The following is a 25,001-nucleotide window of genomic DNA, read 5'->3' on the forward strand; positions in this document are numbered from 1 at the left end:
GCTTTACCTGATATTTATTACTTTTGGGCTACAATAACCTACAAGAATGGCGCACTGTGACCTATTACCTGTTCTTTATTGCTCTCAAGTGCAGGAAGGACCTCCTGCACCGTTCTCTCCACAAGGACACCCCCAATCAACCGATAACACTTACGAGTAGGATCTGCCTCTCTAAGAGCATCAATTGCAAGACTGGGGAAGGAGAAATAATTTAGAAGGTAATTCAAGGTGTAAGCTAGTGGGTAAACACATAGCATAATAGTCTGCTATATCAGGTATCCAAACGTATGGTAAGGCAAGGCAATTCAAGTTTATTTATATAGCACAATTCATTCCATTCGAAATTTCACATAAAAGTTGAAAACACCAATCATAGTAAACATTTCTGAAGAATTACCCGTGTACATTGATTTCCATCTCTAGTTCCGCTGCTTTTGTTGCCATGCTACGCTGTTCCTGGCGAAGTCGTTGAAAACCAGCCGCTACCTGTCTTACAGAAAAGCCGACGAGGCTCCCTATTGATAAGTTCTGTTATCCCATACAGAGAATGACACCCCTCATTATATCTCAATCAACCTAACGATTGACGATTAACGAATAACCCCTTGTATTTCATTTAATTTACAATAGATTATTTTCACAAAGTGACAATAGGTAATGTATTTGATTAGGTAGCGATAGCTAGGTAAACCACTGGCTACATCAAGAGTGGTTTTATTGACAGTACTAAAACCGCATGCAACCGGTGACAAACTGTTTCTCAATGCTCAGACACATGCGCTCACATCTCAGTAACGTCAATTAAGAGACCTGTTCAGCAGTGGGACCGGTTTGTTTCCCTCCGGAGTTGCTAGCTGTGGTCCCTGCCATACTGTTCTTACTGTCGTCGGTCGCTGCCATATTGGCTGCCAGAGGATTTGAGGAATGAAGTGTTCAACAAACACAAGGGTGAGAAAATAGAATCCAAACCACAGTAATCTTACCTAAACCTTATTGTGCATGGATAATGTATGTTTCACAATTAAGATAGTGGATTTGAATGTTGTACTAACATTACATTATTCAGTAATGCACAACTCAGTCAGTTTGTCTCAGTTCTTTCATTATCACAGTGATGATAGATTAAGTTGCGTTTTATTAAGGTGGTCCACACAACATAAAAAATAGCCTAATATACTGTAGTAACATGTTCAAATACAATTTGCTGTCATCAGATTTACAAAACTCTACAACTGAGTAGGTATGTCTGTTTAAATGGCTTCTGGTAATTGTTTAATAATTGGTGTTGCCCCTTTTGAGCTGCTGGATCTTATGGATTTCAGGGGGGCAATTACATGGCAGCCTTCCTGTGGTAGAGAATAAAATAATAGAAATGATTGCAAATGATTGTACAACCTTTGCTGTTGCTTGTCAAACCTATCTTAGTAGCAAGGCCTATATGATGGGGCTTGGACCTCTGGATCCTGAAGTAGGCCTACATCCAACCTAAGTGCCATACAGTAGGCTATGCATTTGAATAAATAAGACAACCGCAATTCGGCAGTTATTCAGGTTGTCCTGGTGTTCTTCAGACCAGAGCCCAACTTTGAAATAGCTAAGGGAAGTGAGCTGCTGTGATTCCCCAGCACTGATATTTTGTGCACTTCCTGCCTGTGGTTACAGTAGCATGTTAATTTACCAGAATATGATCAAATAGTCCCTCTTTGTTGGCTAGTGCAAGAGGACTGATACAGTTTGAGCGCACACAAAAGGGCACTCGTCACCCTCATCTGGAAAACCTTTTTGGGAAGCACAAGGAGAAGTGATTTGCCGGAATGTGTTGTTTTTAATACTGTCTCCATAAGGGTTTAAGTATTTTTTTTTTTACAAGTTTACTTTTTACAGATAAATGTGAAGACAGTTGTGTGCCTTTGAACCAAAGATGAATTGGCCTATCAGTGGTATTACAACTGCACATTTTAACTTTCATTTCAAGTTAATTTCTTACTGATTTTAGTGTAGATCCTGTGCCTGTGTGTTCATGAGATAGTATGGCCAGAAGGGCCACATTGTGGACAACTACCCAGCATGCTTTGAGGGCATCAGGACAAGGCCTGCCTCCTCCCAGAATAGCAACCGTAGGTCATAATTCCTTCTCCACCAATTGCACCTCTGCATTTGGCATTTGTCGTGTTAACAATTGTTAAAGCCAGACTCATCTGTCAAACATGTGATGGTGAAGTGTGAAGCATCATTCTGGAGAGCTGCCAGTGTCCAGGGGCAGGCCGCTGTACTCCGCCACAGGCAATGCCAGCTTCCCAACCCGACCTGCTCATAAACATTTCAACTCCTTTTGATAATGAAATGGAAACCGTCCTGGCAATAACGCAATGGACCACTGAACAGCTTCAGCTGTTGGAGTATAAAAAGGAAACATCTGAAATAGAAAAGTCACCTCCACAAAATGACCACTATAAAACGTTTAGAGTAATATACATGGCAGTATTTCACCACTGTACAGCTTCAAAGAGGAATAGCCTTAGCATTATAGCACCAGCTTCAGTTGGAGTCAGTCACCCACACCAAAGTTGTCAAATCAAACCATGATATAGGTAATGAGATCAATACATCCTTTGTATAAAAGTCTTTGATTTGCTAATCATTTGATTTGCTGATCATTTGATTTGCTGTGCAGTGTATTTACAGTTATTTCTTGTGTACAAGATTAATATTTTTTCTCCAGTTTGTATGTTTATATCATTAAACAGCTGAAAGCAAAAAGAGATATAAGGTATAAGTTACACCTGATATAAATGAACCTTGTATATCTGAAGGATGACATTAAAGATCTGTTCCACGCCTCATCTCAAAATCTATATATGGTCTCTTAGAGAGTTGATGCTTGACCAGAAAGAGGAAAAATGAAAAAGTAAAACAGATGGAGTGCTTGGTGTCATGGTTCCCTTCTTCACTTAACTGCATACATCAAGTGCTGTGTGACAAATATCTTTTCACTTGTCTATTGGTTAAGAAGCTAATAAAAAAAAACAAAAGACTGTTTTCGTTTTACTAAATGTTATTTCCTTTTTGTTCACAACAAGATTTTTATATATTTCAGTGCTATGGGTGTGAAGCATGATATTTTACACAAGTACATGACCCTTCTGATTGACTCACCATTAAACTAAACTTTTATAGCCTCGATCCAAATAAGTGTTGCATGCAATACAGCCAGACAGCTGCTAGAGGGCACTAATACTCCATAGTTGAATTCCCCGAAGGCAGTAACGCCTGAATTAGAGAGACAGTATAGTTGTCCTGAAGTTCTTACTATTTTCCTTCTATTTCCAATAAAATCTTCTTGTCTGGACATGAAGACATCATGGTGGCACGTTTTCAAATGTAGACCGACTGTACTGCACTAGACTTTTTTGTTCAGGTAGGACACAGGGCTGGACTAACTGAAATAAACAACACAGGAGGTATACATAATATGTCTTGTTTCAAAATGATATTCTTAAAAAAGTGTACTTCACAATAAATCAGTCAATCAGTCAGAGTTTTTCTATTTACACCACTACATCTAAACATGGGGCTTTGTTGTCAATAAGTCTGTCCAATGAGATATGTATAATCACTGATTTGGCCTCTGTACATTGAAAAATAAAAAAGAATACAATCCATTTCAAACACACAAATGCACTTGTCTCTAATTATAATAATTACAAGGATAGCCTACACAAACAATAGTCAGGGCCATACCCTTATCCTCGCCCCCAGAGATTTCCACAGGATTTTGTCAGGTAAGACGATGTCATTAGTGGAAAACAGCAAAGCACCATTTGTGGAAGTGTTTGTTTAAACCCTGCATCTCCATCTACTTGAACTGTTTTTGTGCAAACACTCGGCTCTGTTCTCTGGCTCAGGCCTGTGTCTTGGCCGTGCTTGCTTCTGCGGGCTTTGACGCGCTGAACCATCGGTAGCAGTCTTTTCTCCCTTTGCTGCGTGGCTCCACGGCACAACTGGTACAGTACACGATCCCCAGTGCCAACATGACAACAATGAACACGCAGAGTGGTACCAGGAGGGCCACGAGCAACCAGCTTTTGTCGTGTTTCCGCTTCCCACCGCCTGGTTGGTTCTCCGCAGCGGACCCTTGTGGTGGGGAATCTTGCGGTGGGGAGGGAGATGCCCTTACTCTGTCACCTGCCTCTTCAGACAGGAATACCTCGTCTTCTCTTAACCTGGGTGAGGAGTTGTCTGGTGATGTGTGCGAGTCTACAGAATCACTGTCAGCCACCTGCAAGGGCGTGCCTGAAGTGACGTCCACCTCAAAGTCAAAGGAAGGAGTGAGGATTTCCTGAGTGAGGATTTCCTGAGCTGGCTGTACGGCGTACGGTGCCTGTGTTGTGGACTCTTCTGATGGGCTGTCCGTAAACCAGCCCAGATCAGTGGGAATCCACTCCAGATTAGGCAACTCAGTCAGCCACTCCAGAGGTGTGGGATCTATCAGCCAGTCAGGCATTCTGGGAGACCAGGAGAGTTCAGGCAGCACATGGCCCATAGTGTTGGCTGTGGGTTCAGTGGGCACTGTTGCGGACGTGGTCTGCGTGTCCTCCAGCATTGGCCTGCAGGTGTTATAGTCATCCTCCAGCTCATATCCTTCTTCACAATGGCAGTCAAACCCTCCCATGTAATTTTGGCATATTTGCTGACAGCTGTCCAAGTTTTGGCACTCGTCAATGTCTTGGCAGCGGACTGGGTCCTCGGGTATCTGGGTGTAGCCGTCAGTGCATAGGCATTCAAAGGATCCAGGTGTGTTTATGCAGAGCTGTTCGCAGCTGTCCTCCTGGCATTCATCCACATCCACACACTCCCCATTCTCATCAGCCCGGTAGCCCTCCAGGCAGCGGCACTCGAACGTCCCCGGGGCGTTAACACACACCTGTGGGCAAGGCTGCTGCTTGCACTCGTCAATGTCCAAGCAGCTCTTCCCGTCAGGTGCCAGGAGGTACCCATTCGGACACGTGCAGCGATATCCGGTGGCCGTCGGCTCACAGTGAAACTCGCACTGAGTACCGAGGCATGAATCCGTCTGCTGACAGCTCTGCCCGTCCTCCTCCAGCTCGTATCCGGCAGAGCATGCGCAGTAGGAGTATCCGTCCGCGTTCAAACAAAGGTGCTCGCAGCCTCCGTTCTCGACCTCGCACGAGTTCTCGGGGGCGTCTGAGCAAAGTGGTGCCTCCTTCGACCAGGCCACGGTTCCGTCCTCCTTCAGCATGCACAGAATAGCCTGGTCCTCCTTGGTGCCCTCTGGGCAGGGCAGTGTGGCCATGGAGCCGAAGGGGATGTGGGTTAGCAGGGTGCTGATCAGGTTGAACGGCGTGGTGTAACGCGCAGGCCCTCCGCCTTCACTCTCCAGTACCGAGCACATGCCACGGTATGCAAAACGGCACAGGAAGCCATCCACAGCCAGAGCGCAGGAGCCGTCCAGCCATTTGAAGTTGTCCCGGTTGCTGCGGGATTTATCCGCGGTGTTGTGCGTCATGACCACACAGCGAGGGGCGGCACAGGTGCTGGGCAGGTCGTCCCGCTGCCAGTTTGTGTACTCCGTGTCCTGCTCGCCAGTCGTCCAGGTGAAGCCCCGCAGCGGGCGCGTGGCCGAGCACTGGCGGGGCTGGCGCTGGAGCCCAATCCACAGGCGTAACCTGACCCGCTGGCTCCGGGGCTCCGTGGAGGAGAGGAGCTCGTGGATCAGCTCTGCCTCCTCTGCTGTCTTCACCGTGGCCAGGTTGCCTCCTTTCTCCTTGCAGGTTCTCCAGGAGTCCCGAAAAGTCTTGCGCTGGAAGTAGACGGCGTAGCAGCCCTCGCCGTTGCAGAGAGCATCCTGCTCCTGGAGCTCCTGGCTCTGAGCCCCCAGTGGGCACCAGCTACACAGCAGGGCCAGCGCCAGCAGACAGGGGTACACAACAAAATGCATTCTCCTCTGGACCCGCTTCCCCACTGCCTGTCCGACTGGCTGACTTCCTGGCTCGCCTCTGTCTGTGGATTTCTCTTCTGCAGGGGCAAGAGAGGTCCTCCTCAGCAAAGTACTCTAACAGCCGCTAGCAATCCTCCCTGCAGCCGTCAGCACTGTTGCACTGAGATGGAACTTTCCTCTGGTTCTCCTCTGGAGGAGAAAAGGGAGACAGAGAGGGAGGGCTACAGACGTTTGTTTTTGGAAGAGGGGGGCGGGTAATAACAGAGTGTGAGTCAAGGTTTTTTTTGGGGGGGAAAGGGGGTCGGGGCTAGTGGTTTCCCCAATGCCGTATGGTTTTCATAAGTCCATTTAAGGAAATAGCTTGTGACCCTGCCAAAGGCTGCCCTCCCCCCTCCCCCGTCCCCAAACCACACTACCAGCAGCATCCCTACCACCAGCACCAGGGTATCTGCTGAAGTTCTTCTCGTGAAGGGTGTGTGTGTGTGTGTGTGTGTGGGCACATGTGTTTGGTGTGTGTGTTTGTGTGTGTGCGTGCCTGTGTGTGTAAACTAAAATGCAGACAATCCCTCTCAGTTCCAAGCCAGGTAACAGTCACCCCCACAAAAATAGAGCGAGGTTGCATTCAGGAAAATGTGTTTTATACATCTAGAACAAAGGCTACAGGGATACAGTGAAATCAAGTGTAATAAAAACAGTCTGGTGCCTGCTATGGAAAAAGAGGACAAGAAATATGTGGTTTGGATTTCAAACTGACTGGCTAAAATGTAATAGGATACTGTAAGAGATACTGCTGGAGGAGAGGTATTGGTTATCAGACACAGTCTGGACCGGAAGCAGTATAATTAAGGATCATGCTAAGCACAATAAATCTGGTCTCCATATCCTGGTTTGGTCAGTCAGAAGCTCAGGCAAAAATAATAGAGCAGTTTTTACTTGGGTCTTTTTACACAGCCGTTCAAGGATTTTCGAAGTAAAATCCACACATCTTACTCTTGCTAGAGTGGACCACAAACATTGTCATTCTGAACATGTCAAATCCAAATGTAAAACAGGATACAGTTGAGAGGATAAAGAATTTCACATGGTGTTGCAATTTCTTTATTTGCTCTGAACCTTTAAATCAGTGGTTTAATATTAGAAGCACACCTGACCCCGCAATATACCATGGGAAACGAAGAGAGACTGGCTCATGGGTCTGGAAGTGTGTTCATGCCAAACACCAGTAGTCTAAGACTGGCCAACTGTCAGAAAGTCCAGGCAATAGCTGCTTTTGTTCATTCATAGTCTGTAAATCAAAAACAACCTTCAAACAGGGCTCCTCTTCCTCTCTTGCCATTGCTCTCTCTCTCTCTCCCTCTCTCTCTCTCCCTCTCTCTCTCTCTCCCCCGCTCTCGCTCTCCTCTCTCTCCCTCTCTCTCAGCAGTAAGCATTCCTGGTGAAGGGCCCCCCAAAGTATCTTGTTTAAAGCAGCACCTACCACTTCCAATTTAAACAATAGCATTCTTGTACAGCCATGAATCTCATGGCTCTGCCTCGCTATCACCAGTTCAGCTGAAAGCGTCTGTCAGCTGCAGCACCCATGTGGGGTACGTTAAACACACGCAGATGTATCTACATTACGCTGTTTAACACTAGGGGTGAATTTATCGTTTGAACCCAGCTCTGCAACTGAGGTGATGAGAATGGTAACGTTGAGAAACAAAAGTAGCAGCAAATCTTCTTTATGAGTGCGTGTTCATCCCCAGAGGACACGGCCTATGTGTTCCTCCAAGGGAAGCCTTTTTTTGATTTCCCAGATGTTGACACAAGACCACACTAGCCACATCTGTCGTGTAGCCCTGTTTGAATTAGTATCTTTCCACAGACTGAATCAGGTTTTCCACAGTGAAATACGGGTTTGATTGGAGCAGATCATTGGCATTGACAGTGTTAAGATTAGGTAACATTTTTGATGGTTTGAATGGAAAGAATTATTAATATATGTAGACATGGAAATTCCTTGTGGAAAATATTTTACCCAACCATGTTAAACCCCATTTAGACTTCAGCCAGTGGATCGTGCATAGTTAAACTGGTACAAAAAAGTCATGTCACAGACAACAGTTAGATGAAGAAAAGGGACTGGTTTGTAACAGTAGAGACTTTTTGCACTTCATCCCAAGGAAAACTCATAGAGCTAGCCATAGAGGAAAACATGACGGAATAAATAAATGACTAGTCTATAAAGTGAAAGGAATTTTAATAGAGAGAGGTTTTAGCAAGACGTTTTAGTAATTACTTAAATGTACCCAATGAAGGCCTTGATCGGTAAGATGGACTATGAGCAAAAGTGGTCTCAAAAAGTAAGAGTAGAATTAAAATAGTAGTAAATTGCAATATGGTATGTATCTATGTGTGTATGTGTGAGAGAGAGAGTGCATGTCTGTGTGTGTGCATGTGATTTTGTGTGTGTGTTTGTTGCCTTGCTTTCCCACTAGCTGGACGTAAACACTGTTGCCCTGAGGAAAGAGTGTCTGTGACCACCACAGGCTTTGTGATGTGGCGATTGCATGATGCTGCCTTCTAAAATCCAACCAATCAGGATAAGGAGAGATCCAGACAAAGATCGTGTCCATGAGGCAGCCAGCATGCAGGGAGATGATGCTTGGGAGGACAATAAAGCAGCGCAGCATATTTGTTTCACTGTTGAGTGCCAAAACAGCACACTTCACAAACGCAGAGTACTTGCTGACTTCTTCAATAGATAACTAAATGTGAAGTCTTGTGTATGAGGGGGGGAGGGTGGGCACACAAAGGAGCATTCAGAAAAAGTATCTCATAGAAACAACAGCAGACGTGTTACACAACAGCCTATTTCCTTTTTTTTTGACCTGTGGGAGCACAACAGTCTGCTGTTACTGTAATTTCTCACAAAGAAACCCAAACAAAGAGTGACTGGCAAGCACGATGACTACACGTCGCTCTATTACTCACATCTTTAGTAACCTTTAATTGACCTAGTCTAGTCAGGATTAGGTAATGCTGATACGGTAGAAGGAGAAGCAGGAGCTTCATAACACTTCCCAGAATACACAGTTATTTTCGAGAGACATTACTTCGCCTATGACTCAGCCCTGTCCCAGTTTTCCAGCTGAAATTGAGCGTTTGGCAGAGAAAGGCTTGAGTAATGTCTCTGCCACTCCGGCCATTGTTCTTAATGAGAAAAACTGCTGACTGCACTATTCTTATGATAAGCAGGAACAGACAAATCTACTTAAGTGCAACACAGAGTAGAGCTCAATAAGCAGCAGCGCCTCTATTCCAGTGGTGATCTATAACTCTATTTTTGGTAGCATGTTAAACAGCGTTTATGGCAGTTAACAAACAGTCCAAAAATTATTTCAAAGGGATGTTGGATGCGGTGCCCTGTGGCAGAGCGATCCCCAGTACATGAAGACGTATTGAATGGTGCCGCACTGTGGAACAGCTACCTTTTTCTGTTGGTCCAGACTGCGTGTTCGTCTCTGCCTCACCTGCATTACATCACTGTGTTTGCGGCTGCACTAAACAATGACTGTAAAGGCCCAAAGCAGCCCTCAAGGGTGTCTACAAAGGAAATGGCCCTATCTGATTAACGCATTCAGTGCACTGCAGATTTAGACAAAAAAATTATCGTTTTTCTTTTTTTTTTTAAAGCAACTTCCTGACCCAAATGTGCAGATTCTGGAGATGTTATGGGCTGGTACTCCCACAGCACGCTCGCCACCATCTCGTCTGTTATGATTCCTCCACCCACTGGCTGCTTTGGCACACCCACTACTGAACATTTCAGTGAGCAACACGCTGCCAATGAAATACTCTATTTGTTTCCTAATGTAAATAATTCGGACTTTTTGATATGAAAAGGGGATGGGTTTCGCTTGGGGAAATATTTACTTATATATCTACGATGGTACGAGAGTGATTCAAAAGAAAAAAAAATCATTTGTTTTACTTCACTTTTACTCAAGGACTGCTTATTAACGGAAGTGTCACTTTGTTTTACTCATACTATCCTTGACCTCTTCTACAGACAAATAGGCCCCAACCCTGAACCAATAGCTCTTTGAAGCCATGCGTAACACAGTGCCCCTGGGAATATACTCATAAAGAATCCCATAGGAAACAAAAAAAGTTGATAATTTTCAAGGGTGTAGAAATGTCAACATCCTGTGTCCCTGCCAGTGGAATGTTTTTAAAGTCATCTGCAGTCAGAATTAATAGGGCTCCTTGGTAACCTCTCTGACCTCGCACAACCTTTTTACCCCTACAAATGCTCCCGCTGTCCCCCTATGCTTTTCCTGCAGGCGTAGTCTTAAATGTGCCAGGAGGGTTGCTTGATATATTCACTATCCAAGGTTTCAGAATACCACTGCTAGCCTTTCAAAGTTTGATGTCTTAAAGTTCATAATAGTTATTCTTATGGTATACTCAGTCAGCCATCATGGAGAAACACTGGCTAATTCTTCTGAAGTAAGACATTATTCTAAAGTAATTAAAGCAGTTATTTTTTTTAAGTCACTCCCCAATGCATTCTATTCTACTTCCTCTTTCTGCTGAGGCTACAGAGGCAACAGCACACTGACTCTATGATAGAGCAGACTCCTGACTATCATAAATTTGCCCCTGTGCCAGAACTAAAACCCAAAAATCCATCTAGATCAAACTTTTTTTCTAGCTTCTCTTGCAGACAGAGGGCTAAAATTTCCCATTTTCGGTCCCTCGCCGGTCTCTTTCTCTCCACCTCTGTCGACCACTGCCTGGCTTTTCAATCAGGTTGCCTGGAACTTTGATCTATAAACTCTCACTCTGGCGGTCAGGCCAGGTACTGAGGAGACTGGGATGGCCTCTCTAAGCTTCTTTATTGCTTCTGCCCTTCTTTTGGCTAATGTCTATAGCATATGTTGCCCTCATTAGGACTGATGCTCATAGCATGTGCTCCATCTCTCTATGGACCTAGGCACTTTCTTGGGGAGGTTCTGCACACACGCCGATCTTTTTTCACTCTCCACTGAAGCAGCAGCATGTATATGGCAAGCTTGGGGGTGGGAGAAAAATGACTTAGCTTTTCCTCCATGGATGAAGAGAAAGGGTAATATCGCACATCACAGACCAAACTTTTCATACTTTCAATCGTTCCATCTTTGGATAGTGTGTTGGCCTCAGTCCTACATGTACCAGTCTCTGTATTTATGAAAAATGCCATTCTTTCTCACATAGTTCTGGTGCTATTTGTTGCAAGCTTCCCTGGGTTTGTTCAAGCTAGAGTTTGAACTGGTCTCTGTGGGCTCATAAGCAGAGTGCCTACCGTGGAGGATGTTTTCTCTCTGATGTTACCCTTTGGAGGATGTTTTCTCTCTGATGTTACCCTTTGCTAGGAATAGGCTATGAAAAGCTTGTTTTGAGGGGTGGTTTTGCTTTCAAATCCTAATCTGAAATTCCATTGGGTTCTGGACCTTGAATTCTGCAAAACCATTCTGCACCTTGAAACAGCTTGCTTCATTATGTTATAAATCTTCACCTGTAATGTAAAGTCACATCTGTCCACACACAATTTTCACAGTCTGAAGTATTTTGACCACCAGCTGAAGCACAAGGGTTAATGCAAACCATAAACATCTGCTGTCCAGGGAATAATTTCCCCCAGTATTCAATTGGATAGATATGCCTCCTCAGCAAAGCCATTGTCGGTGATAGACATGGTTTATACCAACCTAACCAAAGTAATCCGTCAATGAGCCCACTTCATTGTTGACACATAATATCGGAACTTGAACGACTTGGCTATAGGTTTTTTTTTTTTCAAACAAGGACTAAACTGAAGACTAATTTTACAGTATTTGTACAGATGTAATAGGTTATAGCGTTTGTTTATTGGTTGGAAGTGCCAACGCTCTCGACCCTGTCCTCCCTCATGGGCCCCTGTGCTGAAGGCACTGGCCACTGTGGTGAGTCATTAGACATACTGAAGCTATTAGCCAAAGCCATGTGGCTAACTAATTCAAAATACCACATTCCCATAGATTTTTCATCTTCTTAGAGGAGAGTGCTCAATTATCCAGTTTTTTCCCTTTTTCTTCCTTGTCTACCATAGAGCTCTTTGCAATGCCCCGCAGGGAAAATGTTACTATGGTCGGTTTTTGGGTTTTACTTTTTTTTTCACAACAGCCCTCATGAATGCCTCGTTCAAAACTGACACCAGACTAACTTGTCTGCACAGCAGAATGGGCAGAATGCTTTGGTGACCAGTGTTGAGTTTTGGGTTGACCAGTTTTGGGTTGTCTGGTCAGAGGAAAAGTTTAAGTAAAATGCAGGCTTTATATTCACACAATAAAGTTAACATATCAGTCGCCATCACCATTTACTTTCTGCTCCCCCACTCATACAACCACACTTCCTACATATATTTGCACAATTTCTAATTTTTAACTTAATTTAATATTCCTCACTTCTTCACACTTTAAACTGCTGCTAGCTCTTCTGTACTTAAATTGTTGTTAATTGCTGTTACTTGTTAATGTTATACAGTATGTTATAGTGTTATATGTTATATTCTATATGTTATATGTTACAGTGTTATAGGGTTAAATGTAATTTTTGGTATATGTTACTATGTTACTATGCTACTTTGTTATCTGTATCTACTGTCTACTGTCTACTGCGTAGATGTTGCTGGCCAAGTCGTAAGAATTTCGATGCGCTGAAGCAATTTGGTGTATGTGACAATAAACTCTTTGACTTGACTTGACTAACATTGTTGCTTTGTGTCACCAATGCAGTGTCTTACACAATGCAAAGTAGAGAGACAAATAAGATGTGCCCAGAGTTTGACTTAGAAACTGTAGCTCTTTCATTCCAAGTGCTGTTATACTAAAAATAAACATCTGCAGTAAGTATTCAAGAGTGGCTGCACAGTTAAACCCAGCAGCATTTGGTGTTGAGAAGGACATTCATTCTGTGTATGTGAAGTACTAACATAACCTACAATACTGAGTGATTTGGGATTTTGTAGACTATATCTGAAAGCTCAGGAAATGCTTGTACAAAAAGAAAGAAAAAAGTTGTAACAACACTCACATCCTCTTACCAAAAGGAAATCCAGGAGACGGTCATACAGTCATTAGACTCAACAACTCCCTGTGCCCTTGAAGCCAGAAAATATTTCCACTTGAGAAAGCGCTGGAATTTTCTGGCTCTCCCCTTTGTTTATTTATCTGCACCCCCTGGAGTCCCTGTAGAATGTTCTAGAGTGGTATTCTGGGTGTTATTCATAACACTGCCTTAATCAACACCGGAGTTGGTCATCACAAGCAAGAGCATATGCCGCTACCAGATCATACACAAACATATCTTATCATCCCCCAAACCTTCAATAAAGTTCACTCATCCGAGTAGAGGGGGATGGAGGTCTGGGGGAACGAGAGGCTTTGGCAGTCCAACAAGGATGAGAACAACTGCTGCATTTAGAGATTAAATCATATATTTGAAATAGATAGTTCAAAATGAGCTGAGCTTCACCATCCCTCCATGGGCATTGTTCAGAGTGATAAGTGACATAAACAAACCATGTCCATGAGTAATGTCTTCACCGTGAACTAGCCATAAGGAATAAGTGAAATAAATGGTGATAAGATCTCTCGCATTTATGAATGCGACACAAAAGACGGCAGTAAAGTGTTTGTGTGTGGGGGGGGGGGGGGGGGGGGGGCATTTTTGGGATACGGTGGGAGTAAAGATGTATCAAGTATTGATGGAGCACAATCTTGCTTGCCTCAGTATTTCCATGACTTTTGGTATAGCTGAGGGCTAATTACTTTCATCCAGATCCAGTCAAGCAGATGTTGACCCTTGACCCGTCCCGATGGAAACTTCTAGTAGCATTTTTGGGGTAAGAATCGCGTTGCACTTCATGGCAGAAGAAAGCACCATGTAGCACTGGCATCTAATCTGAAGGCCACTTAAAGACCGGTTTATCATCAAAGGCTTCAGGGACGATATAGTGGGAGTGCATCAGCATTTGTTTCCCATTCCTGTGTGTGTGTGTGTGTGTGTGTGTGTGTGTGGGGGGGGGGGGGGGGGGTCTGTAATTAAACTCAAGTGGGTGGCAAAGACTTAGATACCTGCTCTGTGGTACACTGTATTACAACTTAGAGGGTCAGCTTAGACTTCTCTTCAGTAAGTGTACATAAAAAAGTAGGTAGTAATTGCAAAACCAACTCTGACCACATAAAAAGTTTCATTGTATGACAGTTATACATACAATTTTTCACACATATTGACAGACTGCCATTTGGTGTGAACTGGAAAGAAATGACATATCCACATGTGCCCAATAAAAGGCATGTGTATGGCATGACAGGAATGAGGAATACATTACCGCCAGGCAAAGGTCCAGAAAATGGAAATGTCTCATGAAAGCTTCAATGTCCCCCTGCACTGCCGGAAAGTCCAAAAGCTTGGACCAGAGCTTCTGAATAATCTTTTCATCATGGTGTAAAGATCAAACTGTGAGGGGTCTCGTGTGGTTGAGGAGAACAAACTAAGCACTCGAGCTGAAATCGGATCCTCAAGTGCTCTTGAGTCCCACTTGTTTTCTTAAAACCTATAGACTTCGTTTAACTAAATATGCTATTCAAGTGATCATCTGTGTTTTCAGTTAAAACAATCACTCTTTCTCCCAATAGACATAGGCATATAATATAACAAGAAGACTGCATCTCTCTGCATCTGTTTTGAACTCTCTATAGGGGTGGGTCAGTGTGGAGCAATCCTGGGGCAACTGCACACAGAGCAAGATGGTAATAACTTTGTGCAGCCCTACGTCCCAGCACAGCTCCCATGACACGGCACCGAGACACGCTGCATTTAGTGTTTCCACCAGGCCTCCGGAGGACTCTGGAATTACACTTTCCTGGACTCTGATCCCAGCTCAGGAGCCTCCGTTTGCCAAGCACAGATGGAGGCATTCTCAGGTCGGGCGCACATGACAAAAGGGACGCAAACAGAGTCGGCTTTCCTCGAACCACGCACGCCCTTCTTGGCGTGTGTTCACCTCCAGCTAGAGAAGCGCACAGATTTTCTGTTTGTTTTTGGTCTGTTTTGCCACATCATCATTTCTGATGAGCTCCAGTTCACTGAGGGGCCTTGGCACTGCAGCGCTTGCCACCGACATCTGCACAGCACGTGCCTGACACCCAGGGAGAGAGTTGAAACAATATCTTCACAAAGTTTTACATTCCAGTCCTTCAAGAAAAACATGTACCTGGCAAAATCAGGCGTGTATGGGGCTCTTTGTACATTGTGGTGTACTGTTCCAAATTGCAAAAGACACGGGAATGATTTTGTTTTTTAATATATACCGAGAGGAAATGTCTGTTTTTGGTTTTGTGTGTTTAAGTCTTTATAAACTCTCACTCTTCTTTCATATTCTCAATGTCCATGAAAAGAGGTTCAACTTGAAGATCAGATACAGATACAGCACATAAAATCCCTATCTGTGATTCAGATTGAGTACGACTACTCTTAACTGAAACCCATCAAGAATCGCAAATCTGTAGTGTTAAAAAAATATCACAAATTCCTGGAGTGGAACAAACCCATCAACCTGCACTGGAAGACCAGGGGAGACTTTTTCAGAGTCTGACTTGACAGCTTAATCTCAAAGCATTTTTTCAGAGGTTTTGAACATCAACAACGGTGCTGATTACTACAGTTCTTACATTTTCCTCAGTTAAAACAGCGGATGGGATCTGTCAAGAGGGCCGTTGAAGGTGTATCAGTTTATCTTTACAGAACTTCCTGCTGCACAGGATTCATGCTTCAGATGAACTGAGGTTCCCTGGAGCTCTTGGACTGTTCACATGGGTTTTATCAGTACATGTCCGGCAAAACATTAACTAATCATCAGGTAAGGTCGGACTGACTATCTCCCATGTAAAATATTTCAATACATAAAACATTACTGAATTGTTCATATGCCAGGAAAGTTAATTAATCACGAGTTAAACTTAGCATACCATGCACAGGCTCAGGACTAGAAATGTGGATATTATCCATCAAAATAGTGTTGAGATGAAGTTATCTCTATACATAGTCCGGTTATTTGGTTAAACTTTCTGAAAACTGTCTATATATATAACAAATGACACAGCAGCGCAAAATTGCAAAAACAAACTTTTTATTAATAAAAATCCACATTTGGATTCACAGTTAACATATTGTTCTAACAGAAGAGAGATTTAACTGTTACCTGAAAGTGTTTAGAAAGTACAAGCCAGTATGCCTATGAAGGCAATATTCAATATATAGATAAACTGGTAACACTTTATTTGAAGGGTGAGTGCAAAGGACATTCATAAAACCATACATTAATGCTTCATTATACATCCAGGAATGCATGGATATTGATGCACGAAGTTACATTACTTTGCAATACTATAGGCTTTTTTCAAAATAAAAGTCCCCTTTTGCGAACATATTTTCCTGACGACTACAAATATTGGCTTTGCCTGGCCCTTTCTCTGTAATGCAAACTTCTGTTATCTGTGTAATCAGGCAACTCTTCACCAAAGTAAAAATAGTTCAGCAACATAGTCAAAATCAAGATTGCAATATTTCAAACAAAATGTCTTTAATTAATCAAATCTAATGCGCTAATTTTTGTGATTCATTTCTCATATTTAACGCATTAAAAAAATGAACGCAAGTGATGCACCTGGGTTTTGTTATTATTTCTGTCTATTTTTATTTATTTATTTCTCTCTCCCTGTCTTTATCATATACACTGTATACTGTCTACCTCTCTTTCATACATTGGAATTACTACCTCATATTATGTTTTATTTAATATATTAAAGCAGCAGTAAGGAGTTTTTGGCTTGGAGCTCCCCCTAGCGGCTAAACCTAACGAAACCTGTTGAAATTTGCTTTCCTCGTTTATGACAAACTAGCGAGTCAACAACTTTGCTAACACAGTCAAACATCAAGCAAGTGCAAGACAAGACAAAGCAGGACAGCAAATAAACTACTTACTAATCCAGCAGAAAGATGGCTAACTGTGAATCGAACTTGTATTCAAATGTGTCTTTCAGCTCTCGCCCACGAGTAAAAGCTGTTCCGATAGTGACTGTCAGTGTCACTACCCGATCCTAGTCGCGCATGCTCAGACACAAAGGACCGGGCGGCTCCAGAAATCCTACAGACCGCAGTAATTTCCCTACAGACCCCCGATGGCAGTGGCGGAGAGGCCATTCTCCATATTAAAAGTAATTGTAGCGGCACAATTTTTTTCAAGCTGTTATTTTAAGGTAGAATTGTTACATAATGTTACTTTAATACATTGGCCTATTTGCATACCTTTCTTATTTCATGTACTTGTTTTTTTTGGGGAGTCTGAGACTATCTATCAATCTATAACCCCCCCCCCCCCCCCCCCCCCAGCCCCAAGCAGATGGGCCCCCCCTTTGAGCTGAGGTTCTGCTTAAGGTTACTTCCTGTTAAAAAGCAGATTTTCCTTGCCTTAGTCGCCTTGCTTGCTCCAGGAAGGTCAGGCTCTGGGTTCTGTAAAGCACCTAGAGACAATTCCGAGCTAATAGCATTAGTGCACGCCAACTAACAGATGTAAAATACTAGCTAGCTTATAAATAGTAGCTAGCTGGGTAGATAAAACCAACTAATTAGGAACATGTGTTAGGAACATGAGTTGTATGTGGTCACATGCAAATGTGCTGTTTAATATTAGCCTTAGTAGCAGTAAAGTTAGCTCATTTTTTATAGTGTTCTTCAGGTTCCATTTAATGTTGATACCGTCAGGTCCACACAATCTATGTAGCTTGCAAGTTTTTTGTATTCCAACTAAAACTGGCTCCTTCACTTCTTTAGCTGTTATTTTTAAGGAAAGAGTACAAAAATTGCACTTTGAGCTGCATTCTTTTGCATGAAAGGTGGTATATAAATAAAGTTTTTTTTTATTTTTTTTTATTAAAATGTGGGAACAATAAACACAAGAATGTCATGCTTATTTTCAAACTAACATTAATTATAGCCAATTGTTTCCTCCCTAATTTCAGTTACCCAACGTGAGACATGAAGACTAAAGACAGAATGGACACATTTTATTTGTCAACTGCTGTGACAAGCAATGGCAATGCATATGTTGAGAAAATTACCTTTGCAGTAAATTGAGAACAAATAGTTTTTTGTAACACTTAACCATTTACTCTGACAAATTATGGGACAGCTTAGGCATTAGTGAGAACATATGTCCTTGTACCCTATGTGCTTTGTGTGCCTATTAAAGCTATTTTCTTAAATCTGGTTGTGTTTACTGAGACACACCCTCCATAATTCATGCTTATGAATGTTGCTTTGCATGTCACTTTATGGACAGTGAAGGATTTATTAATATATTAAAAACATTTTGTTTTAAATATAGGATTAAAAGTTAGTGCCCCTTGAGTCCATCTTGATTTTTGACTAAGTTTGCAACAATGATGGGACCTTTTACAAAGCTAATATTATCAGTTGTGTGGGGGAAAAAACAGTGAAAAGGGACTTTTATTTTGAAAAGAACATTCCTAATTTAGTATTCCATAGTTATATAATTTAGTGCATGAGTGTTGATTCATGCTTTAAGAGCCATTGATAAATGTATTGTGAAGCATTTATGTAAGGTTTTAAGAATGTGCTGTGCACTCATCCCTTCAAAAAAGCATTACTGATTAAAGGATTATACGTACATTTGAGTAGTAGTTTGTTAAATTACGATATGTAGAAAAGTAATTTGATCATTGTCCTGATTACATAATTACAAATTACATTTGCATCTATTTCTAATTTGACCATCCGTTGAAATGAACTGCTCGGGTAGAGTAAAATGTTTACGACAGCTGAACCAGAGCAACATAACTGTGGCTGCAAAAATCACAATGTGTTTTTGTACTTTACCCATGCATGAATCATTGATGACCCAATGGCAAAACCATCAGGTAACTTATTGACTGTTATATCTGCTGCTGTGCACCAGTTCACATTTCCTTTTCTGAACTCCAGTCATACGTGCTTTCATTCATGTTTGTCAGGAGCAGACCGCACGGGGATGAAGAAATAAGATGCAGATGGGTGTCATACCATAGAAGAAAGGGTCAGTCAGGGGCAGCAGGCACATCAGGAAGAGTAAAACCCCTAGCTGGTAGCAAAACAGGATGACAGGGCGCTGGGGGTGCTCCAGGGCTCTGCAGAAGTCTGGGAAACCCATGGAGTTGCAGAAGGAATGACACAGCACTGGAGCCAGAAGATGACCTGAGACGAACAGGCATACAAGTCTGTACAGTTGGTGGGCATGCGATTTATAATGAGTTTATAATTCATGATCTGAACAATATGAGAAATGGTCCATGGTTGCTTACAGCACCACATAAACACTGTGCACTCGGTTTTTTAGCTATAATGAATGTACCTGTTCGGATAAATATGAAAGCAGAGTAGATTCCAAAGACATAGGTGTAAGCAAACTGAAAAACTGAAAAGGTAAAATAAATAGTATCAAATGCATTTACCAGTATTCGAGAACTATTTGGAGAACTGAACAAGTTGCCGGCAAGTAGCTTTCGAATGACGAGTGGTAGGGATAGAAATTACCGTTTACTGACAAGCTTCCTTGTAGCAATACAAGCAAACATGAGGTAGCAATACAAGCAAACATGAAGTAACGTCTCACATTAATTACACACATGTGCACGATGACTGAATGACACATATGAATCAACTGCCAATAGCCAATTTTAGAAGTTAAGTGTTCAACAGTAGCCATACTTGTAAATGCTGGTTACCTGCAATGATTAAGATGTCACCCAAGGAGTCACATCCGGAGCGCAGCTGTTCACGAATATGGTGAAAATGGGCTTTAAGACACAATTGACCAAAGAATGTCAGTGACACACAAAATGCATGAAGAAAAAAGAGAAAATCACCTGATGACTTCAGTTTTCTCTAAAATGCATTCAATACAGGGCAGCATGTTCGTAAACATGCTATGTGTGGCAAAGAGAAATTGAGAGAATGGAACAGATGCGCCACCCTCAGGCCAACAAGGTTATGACATCACAGTAATTCATACAACACTTCTGTTGACTACAAGGACAGTAGGGAAACAAAAAAGCATAAAGCATAAAACATTCAAACATTGTAAAGTATGCGGAATGATCCTGCCTATATATAGTTTACACACAGACCCCAATTTAATGAGAGATTGTAGGTGCAAACCTAATACCCCCAACAAATAGTATGGTAGTGTACTGGCTGTGAGTTGAAAGATACAATCCTCACCATGCCCTGTCATCTTGGGGGGTGTTTGTACCTATACAAACCTTTTGGAAGTCAGGCCTTATGACCTCAAATAAATGATTTGTCAGATTTACCTATTGTATATATATATATCATATTTTTCCTTGTATTGTCAAGTTTCAAACCACTTTAATTAATGCCTTTAGGACAATAAGTAACTGTGGCAAATATCATAAATATCTTTTTAGTGGGCGTCAAACCTCAAAATAGTTGGATACAGAAATGTAGGAATTTCTATTTTGTACTGTACACGTTTTTCATAGTTTCACTTAAAATAGAATCACAACCCATTTTTCACTGAAAATTAATTTTGTTCTGTAAGAAAAATTATTAATTTTTTTGGTTACACAACCCCCCTACCCCACCACATACCCATACATACCCACACCGAAAAACAATGGGCAAATAAAAATGGCAGCAGTGGGCCCAGTGCAAGGCACAATCACCGGAACCATGCAGGCTCGGAACACCAGCTCCTCTGTGACAGGGGCAACTACGTGGTTCCTTAGCCATTTCAAGTCTCTCACACATAGAGCCAAGGATCGGAGATCTGTAAAGATCAAAAGACATCAAAAGCGGCCTACATGCAAAGCTGACAAGACCAAATAAGTTTCAGATACAAAAAATTGTGCATGGCAAAACATAACACTCACTACATCTCAATCTAATTTCGACAAGAATTCCTTTTGGGCTGTCCACTGCCAGCTGGGCCAGGGGCCCAAGAAACAGCATCTGCAAGATAGAAGGCGGAGGAGGAGAGAAACAACAAACAAACTTTTTTATTTCACAAAATCTAAAAGCCCAATGGCGACTCATTTCACTCATACAAGGCATACAACTTAAATGTATGTGAGAAAACTCCAACCGTACCATAGTAAGCAACAAAGGCAATATTCCAGCAGGCACAACTCCTTCCAGCCGGATCCCCATCAATGCCATAAGAGGGACACCTGACTGAAAAAAATGGAAATAGTATAAATATTTCACTCTTTCCATTTTTTGCCAATGTTCAAATGAAAACAAACACAATTGTATGGATAGAAAGCATAGGTTTGACATAAGATGGCCAGGTTACCAATATCTTCATCCAATCTGTCCATGCCCACACAACCAATGGTGAGATGATGGAGACAATAAGCACACTGGTAAAACGCCTTCTGATCACACTGGGGTGATCCCTGAGAAGATTAGCACAAACAATTACAGTCATTAACAGTCAACTGTCATTAACAGTAACAGTAACAGGAGACACAACCACACATACGCATTACTTTCTGATCTCATAATGTGTGTAGTCAGGACAGCTCCCCAGAAGTAAATGTGGAACCGCAGGGCCGTCTAGTGACCCTCTAAGAGGACTGGGGCATAAGGGAGCCTTCTATTAAACTCAAGCTAAAGAAAAATAGTAAGCAAACAATAAAGCAGCAATGACACTACAACACGCTGTCTGGACACTGTTGAATTAACAACGCCTGACTTAATAAGTCTGTGACAAACTGCTACAGGTCAGGTGTTGCCATCTGCTACCTGGGTAATGTGCTCCGCCAAACATACAAACTGCCCACAAAAAAACTGGCAAGCAATAGGCAGCACAGAATACCGGCCCAGCAAGTTTCCTGCATTCCGAAGCTGCCATGACCAAAAGATAGGTCTAATGGCGATGAAACCATCTGTGAAACCAACTGGTTTTCAGTCAGTGTATTGGAGGTGTTCAGTTGTAAGGTCTCTTGCATTAATGGGCTGACAGGAGCTTTGGGATAAGTAGTCTCCAGGATGACACGTGATGTTAAAGCCCTATCTGTGGCACAGCCTGTTTCATCCCTGAGACTTTGAAAATACATATCAGTTTCCAATATACTGCAGGACAAAGGAACAGTTTTGAGTACTTTGTATACTAAACATACAGTCCGCTCGTACAACTTATCTCTTTTACTTTTCTCACTATTGCCCTAGATAAAAGGGTCACTTCCTGAATGGATGTCAATCTCATGGCCAGACTGTCTGTACTAAACATAGTTCATTTTTTTCTTGACCTATTTTGCCTCCAGTGGGATGATTGTTGTATCCATTTGCAGGCATCACATCACTGACCTAAAAAAAAGCAGCTGCACTGGACGTCTGCTTCCCTAAGAGCTCGATTTCTTCCAGCTCACACCATGCTTCACCCGTGGTTACAGAGATATTGACAGCATAGGCAGTTGCTATCATAGACATATCGTTGCTACCACTACCTCAAAAAGTCCTCAAGATGAACTTGTCAAATTAAAAGTTACTACAAGAAAAGTACTCAGGGGGAAAAGAACTGGGAGAACTATTGCTATAGGCTATCAATATATATATAATATAGTAATACAATTAAATGTAATAATCCATGACTCTTTTCCAGAGATTACGTATAGGCTAATAAATCAAATAATAAATAATACATTGTTATGTTGATTATTTGTGCCTTGATGTACATTTTCTGGCCAAAAAGGTATTCAAAGACATAAAATCACTAAAGCAAAGAAACAACTTTTATTAAACATACAAGAACATTAAGAAATGTTCCAATTTCATCATGCCATCAGAATGAGGCTGCATCATGGCTGTTGTTGATCTAAAAGTAGCTTAGGCTGTATTTTTGAATTCTAAAGATAACATTTCTGGACAATCTGTCAGCTATTAATAATAGATGCAGAAAAAGATTAAACTTTCCTGACCTCTGTAATCTGTGAGTATGTTATAAGGTGGTATGAAGTATTTATTATATTAAAGTTTTGTCCCTGTCAAATAAATGAAAATAAAATGGCATGCCCTTCTGCCATAGCTGTTCTGAATGTGACATTATGAAAACAGTAGCCTAAACTAACTGTAACATAGAAGACAAAGTTTTGTTTGTGAAAGTTTGACACTTGACACCAATGAGACATTTATTTGGACTAATTGCCAGCAGGCTACCCTGATTACATAGTGTAAATGTGTCAATATCTTAACCACTATTCTTGCAAACGTTAGCATGCAATGCTAACAAAAACTTTTTCATTTATATGAACAATATGAACAGTTATTCTTAAAAACAACTTTTGCGAAAAGAAACTTTATGAATGTTACTACTCAAAGCGATATTGTAAATAAAACTCCTCTAAGTTTACACTGTACACACACAACTGAGTTTGAGGGCTTGTGGTGTTCTTAATAACTCATACCTTTGGCAGAAAATATAGGCTGGCTACAGTCCAAGGTGCATATACTAACCGCAGTCTGACTTTTATTTTGAAAGGTTAATAGGAATATAATTTGGCGGGTAAACGTTCCTTGTGAACGCGGGAAAGACTCCTGTGACATTGCCTTAGCAAATGGGCCTTTGTTTTTTGTACTGCTCTGGGAAATGATACAGATGATGAAAATGGCTGTGGAGCAGTGACCTTAGCCACTCGCCGATTAGGCAAATCATGATTCACAGGGGATCTTGAAATATGACTATATTCAAGTATATGAGAGTTGAAGACAGTTGATTTTATGCCAGAATATGACATTGACTAAATTAAATGTCAAAATGAATTGTTCTTCATTGAATTTCACATAAAATCTAGCCCCAGATACACCATGACTAAAGTTATTTGTATACCGGTAATTAGGTTGACGTCTCCGCACGGAGCTAAACCGTGATTGGTTGAAGTCACATGCGTACTAGTTTTGTTCTTCCTGAGAGTAGCTACCTTCCTTGGCGCTAGATTCACGTAGCACGTTGTCGGCGAAACGGACACATTGCACTGCTGCAATTGCAAACACGCAGCATGGCAGCGGACAATAGTATGTCAAATGGCCAGGAAACTTCCGCCATGAATGGGGAACCAGCCATGAAGCGACCCCGCGAGAGTGATCTTGAATCTTTAAGGATTCCTCGGGAGCCAAAGAATAAAGTGACGGTAGTTCTTGGGGCTCAATGGGGAGATGAAGGAAAGGGGAAAGTGGTCGACCTCTTAGCAATGGACGCAGATATTGTATGCAGGTGCCAGGTAAGCATCCCATGCTAGCTAACGAGAAAGCCAAAGTAACGTTAGCTAGTTGAAGCTTACTCCGACAACGTTAGCGTTTAACCGTAATTTAAATGTGCACGTTAACTTGAGAATTGTAATTATAATGTTAAGTGGGATGCATAAGTGAATTGCCCGATTAAACAAATAAATATAGATAAGTTAATAAACTAGACAACGTGACCAAACAAAACACTAACGACAACGTTAGCTAGCTCTGTTTTCCTAAAGTAACCGAGGTCGGGCATTAACCGCAACTTGCAGGCCTTTGGTATGCTTAAAGTGTGAACCATGCATTGACACAGTAATCGATAGGTGTGGACAAAATGATTCGTTTTAAACCACAATGTATTTGAAGTAGAAGCTTAATGTTGGGTTTGGCATTGAGATAACCGCTACATTTAACGTAACGTTAAGTTATTGATCTCAGGGTCACAGAAAAGGGTTAGCCACCTTTCCGATTTAGCAGCTTCATTTAGATAAGTTATCGTTAGATAACACTACAGTGGTAGTTAACGGCAAGATGAGTCAAATTAGTTCACCAGGACCTCAGTTAGCACAAAAAATGCTTTATTCGGAAATTTGAAGAACAAACTTGGGCAAAAAGTGGTGCCAATGTAGTTAGCTAGAAAACTAGGTTAATTGTTAAATAGCTATGATTA

The 25,001-nt window shown here is 41.9% G+C and overlaps 3 protein-coding genes across 6 annotated transcripts; all 3 read right to left on the bottom strand.

Annotated features, from left to right (window-relative positions):
- Positions 1-12: 12 nt before the first annotated feature.
- LOC122131811 (prefoldin subunit 2-like) lies at positions 13-900 on the bottom strand. The gene is made up of 3 exons (XM_042706489.1): positions 811-900; positions 398-486; positions 13-192 (listed from the first exon to the last, which is right to left on the bottom strand). Exons 1-3 carry the CDS (start codon positions 898-900, stop codon positions 39-41), a joined length of 333 nt encoding a protein of 110 aa, XP_042562423.1. The 3' UTR covers positions 13-38.
- A 2,137-nt stretch (positions 901-3,037) lies between these two features.
- LOC122131810 (endosialin-like) lies at positions 3,038-6,434 on the bottom strand. Its single transcript, XM_042706488.1, has one exon. It carries the CDS (start codon positions 5,957-5,959, stop codon positions 3,902-3,904), a length of 2,058 nt encoding a protein of 685 aa, XP_042562422.1. The 5' UTR covers positions 5,960-6,434; the 3' UTR covers positions 3,038-3,901.
- An 11,011-nt stretch (positions 6,435-17,445) lies between these two features.
- LOC122131812 (CAAX prenyl protease 2-like) lies at positions 17,446-22,497 on the bottom strand. 4 transcript variants are annotated; one of them, XM_042706492.1, is made up of 8 exons: positions 22,412-22,497; positions 21,396-21,498; positions 21,191-21,274; positions 20,974-21,052; positions 20,703-20,870; positions 19,807-19,878; positions 19,434-19,496; positions 17,446-19,276 (listed from the first exon to the last, which is right to left on the bottom strand). In XM_042706492.1, exons 2-8 carry the CDS (start codon positions 21,405-21,407, stop codon positions 19,053-19,055), a joined length of 702 nt encoding a protein of 233 aa, XP_042562426.1. In that variant the 5' UTR covers positions 21,408-21,498; positions 22,412-22,497; the 3' UTR covers positions 17,446-19,052. The 4 variants fall into 4 exon arrangements, with proteins under 4 accessions (XP_042562426.1, XP_042562427.1, XP_042562425.1 ...); XM_042706493.1 differs by lacking the exon at positions 22,412-22,497 and adding an exon at positions 21,921-21,961; XM_042706491.1 differs by lacking the exon at positions 22,412-22,497 and having other exon boundaries at positions 20,977-21,052; positions 21,396-21,663.
- Positions 22,498-25,001: the final 2,504 nt, after the last annotated feature.

The sequence above is a fragment of the Clupea harengus genome, unplaced genomic scaffold (assembly GCF_900700415.2).
Source record: "Clupea harengus unplaced genomic scaffold, Ch_v2.0.2, whole genome shotgun sequence".
NCBI classification, from domain to species: domain Eukaryota; kingdom Metazoa; phylum Chordata; class Actinopteri; order Clupeiformes; family Clupeidae; genus Clupea; species Clupea harengus.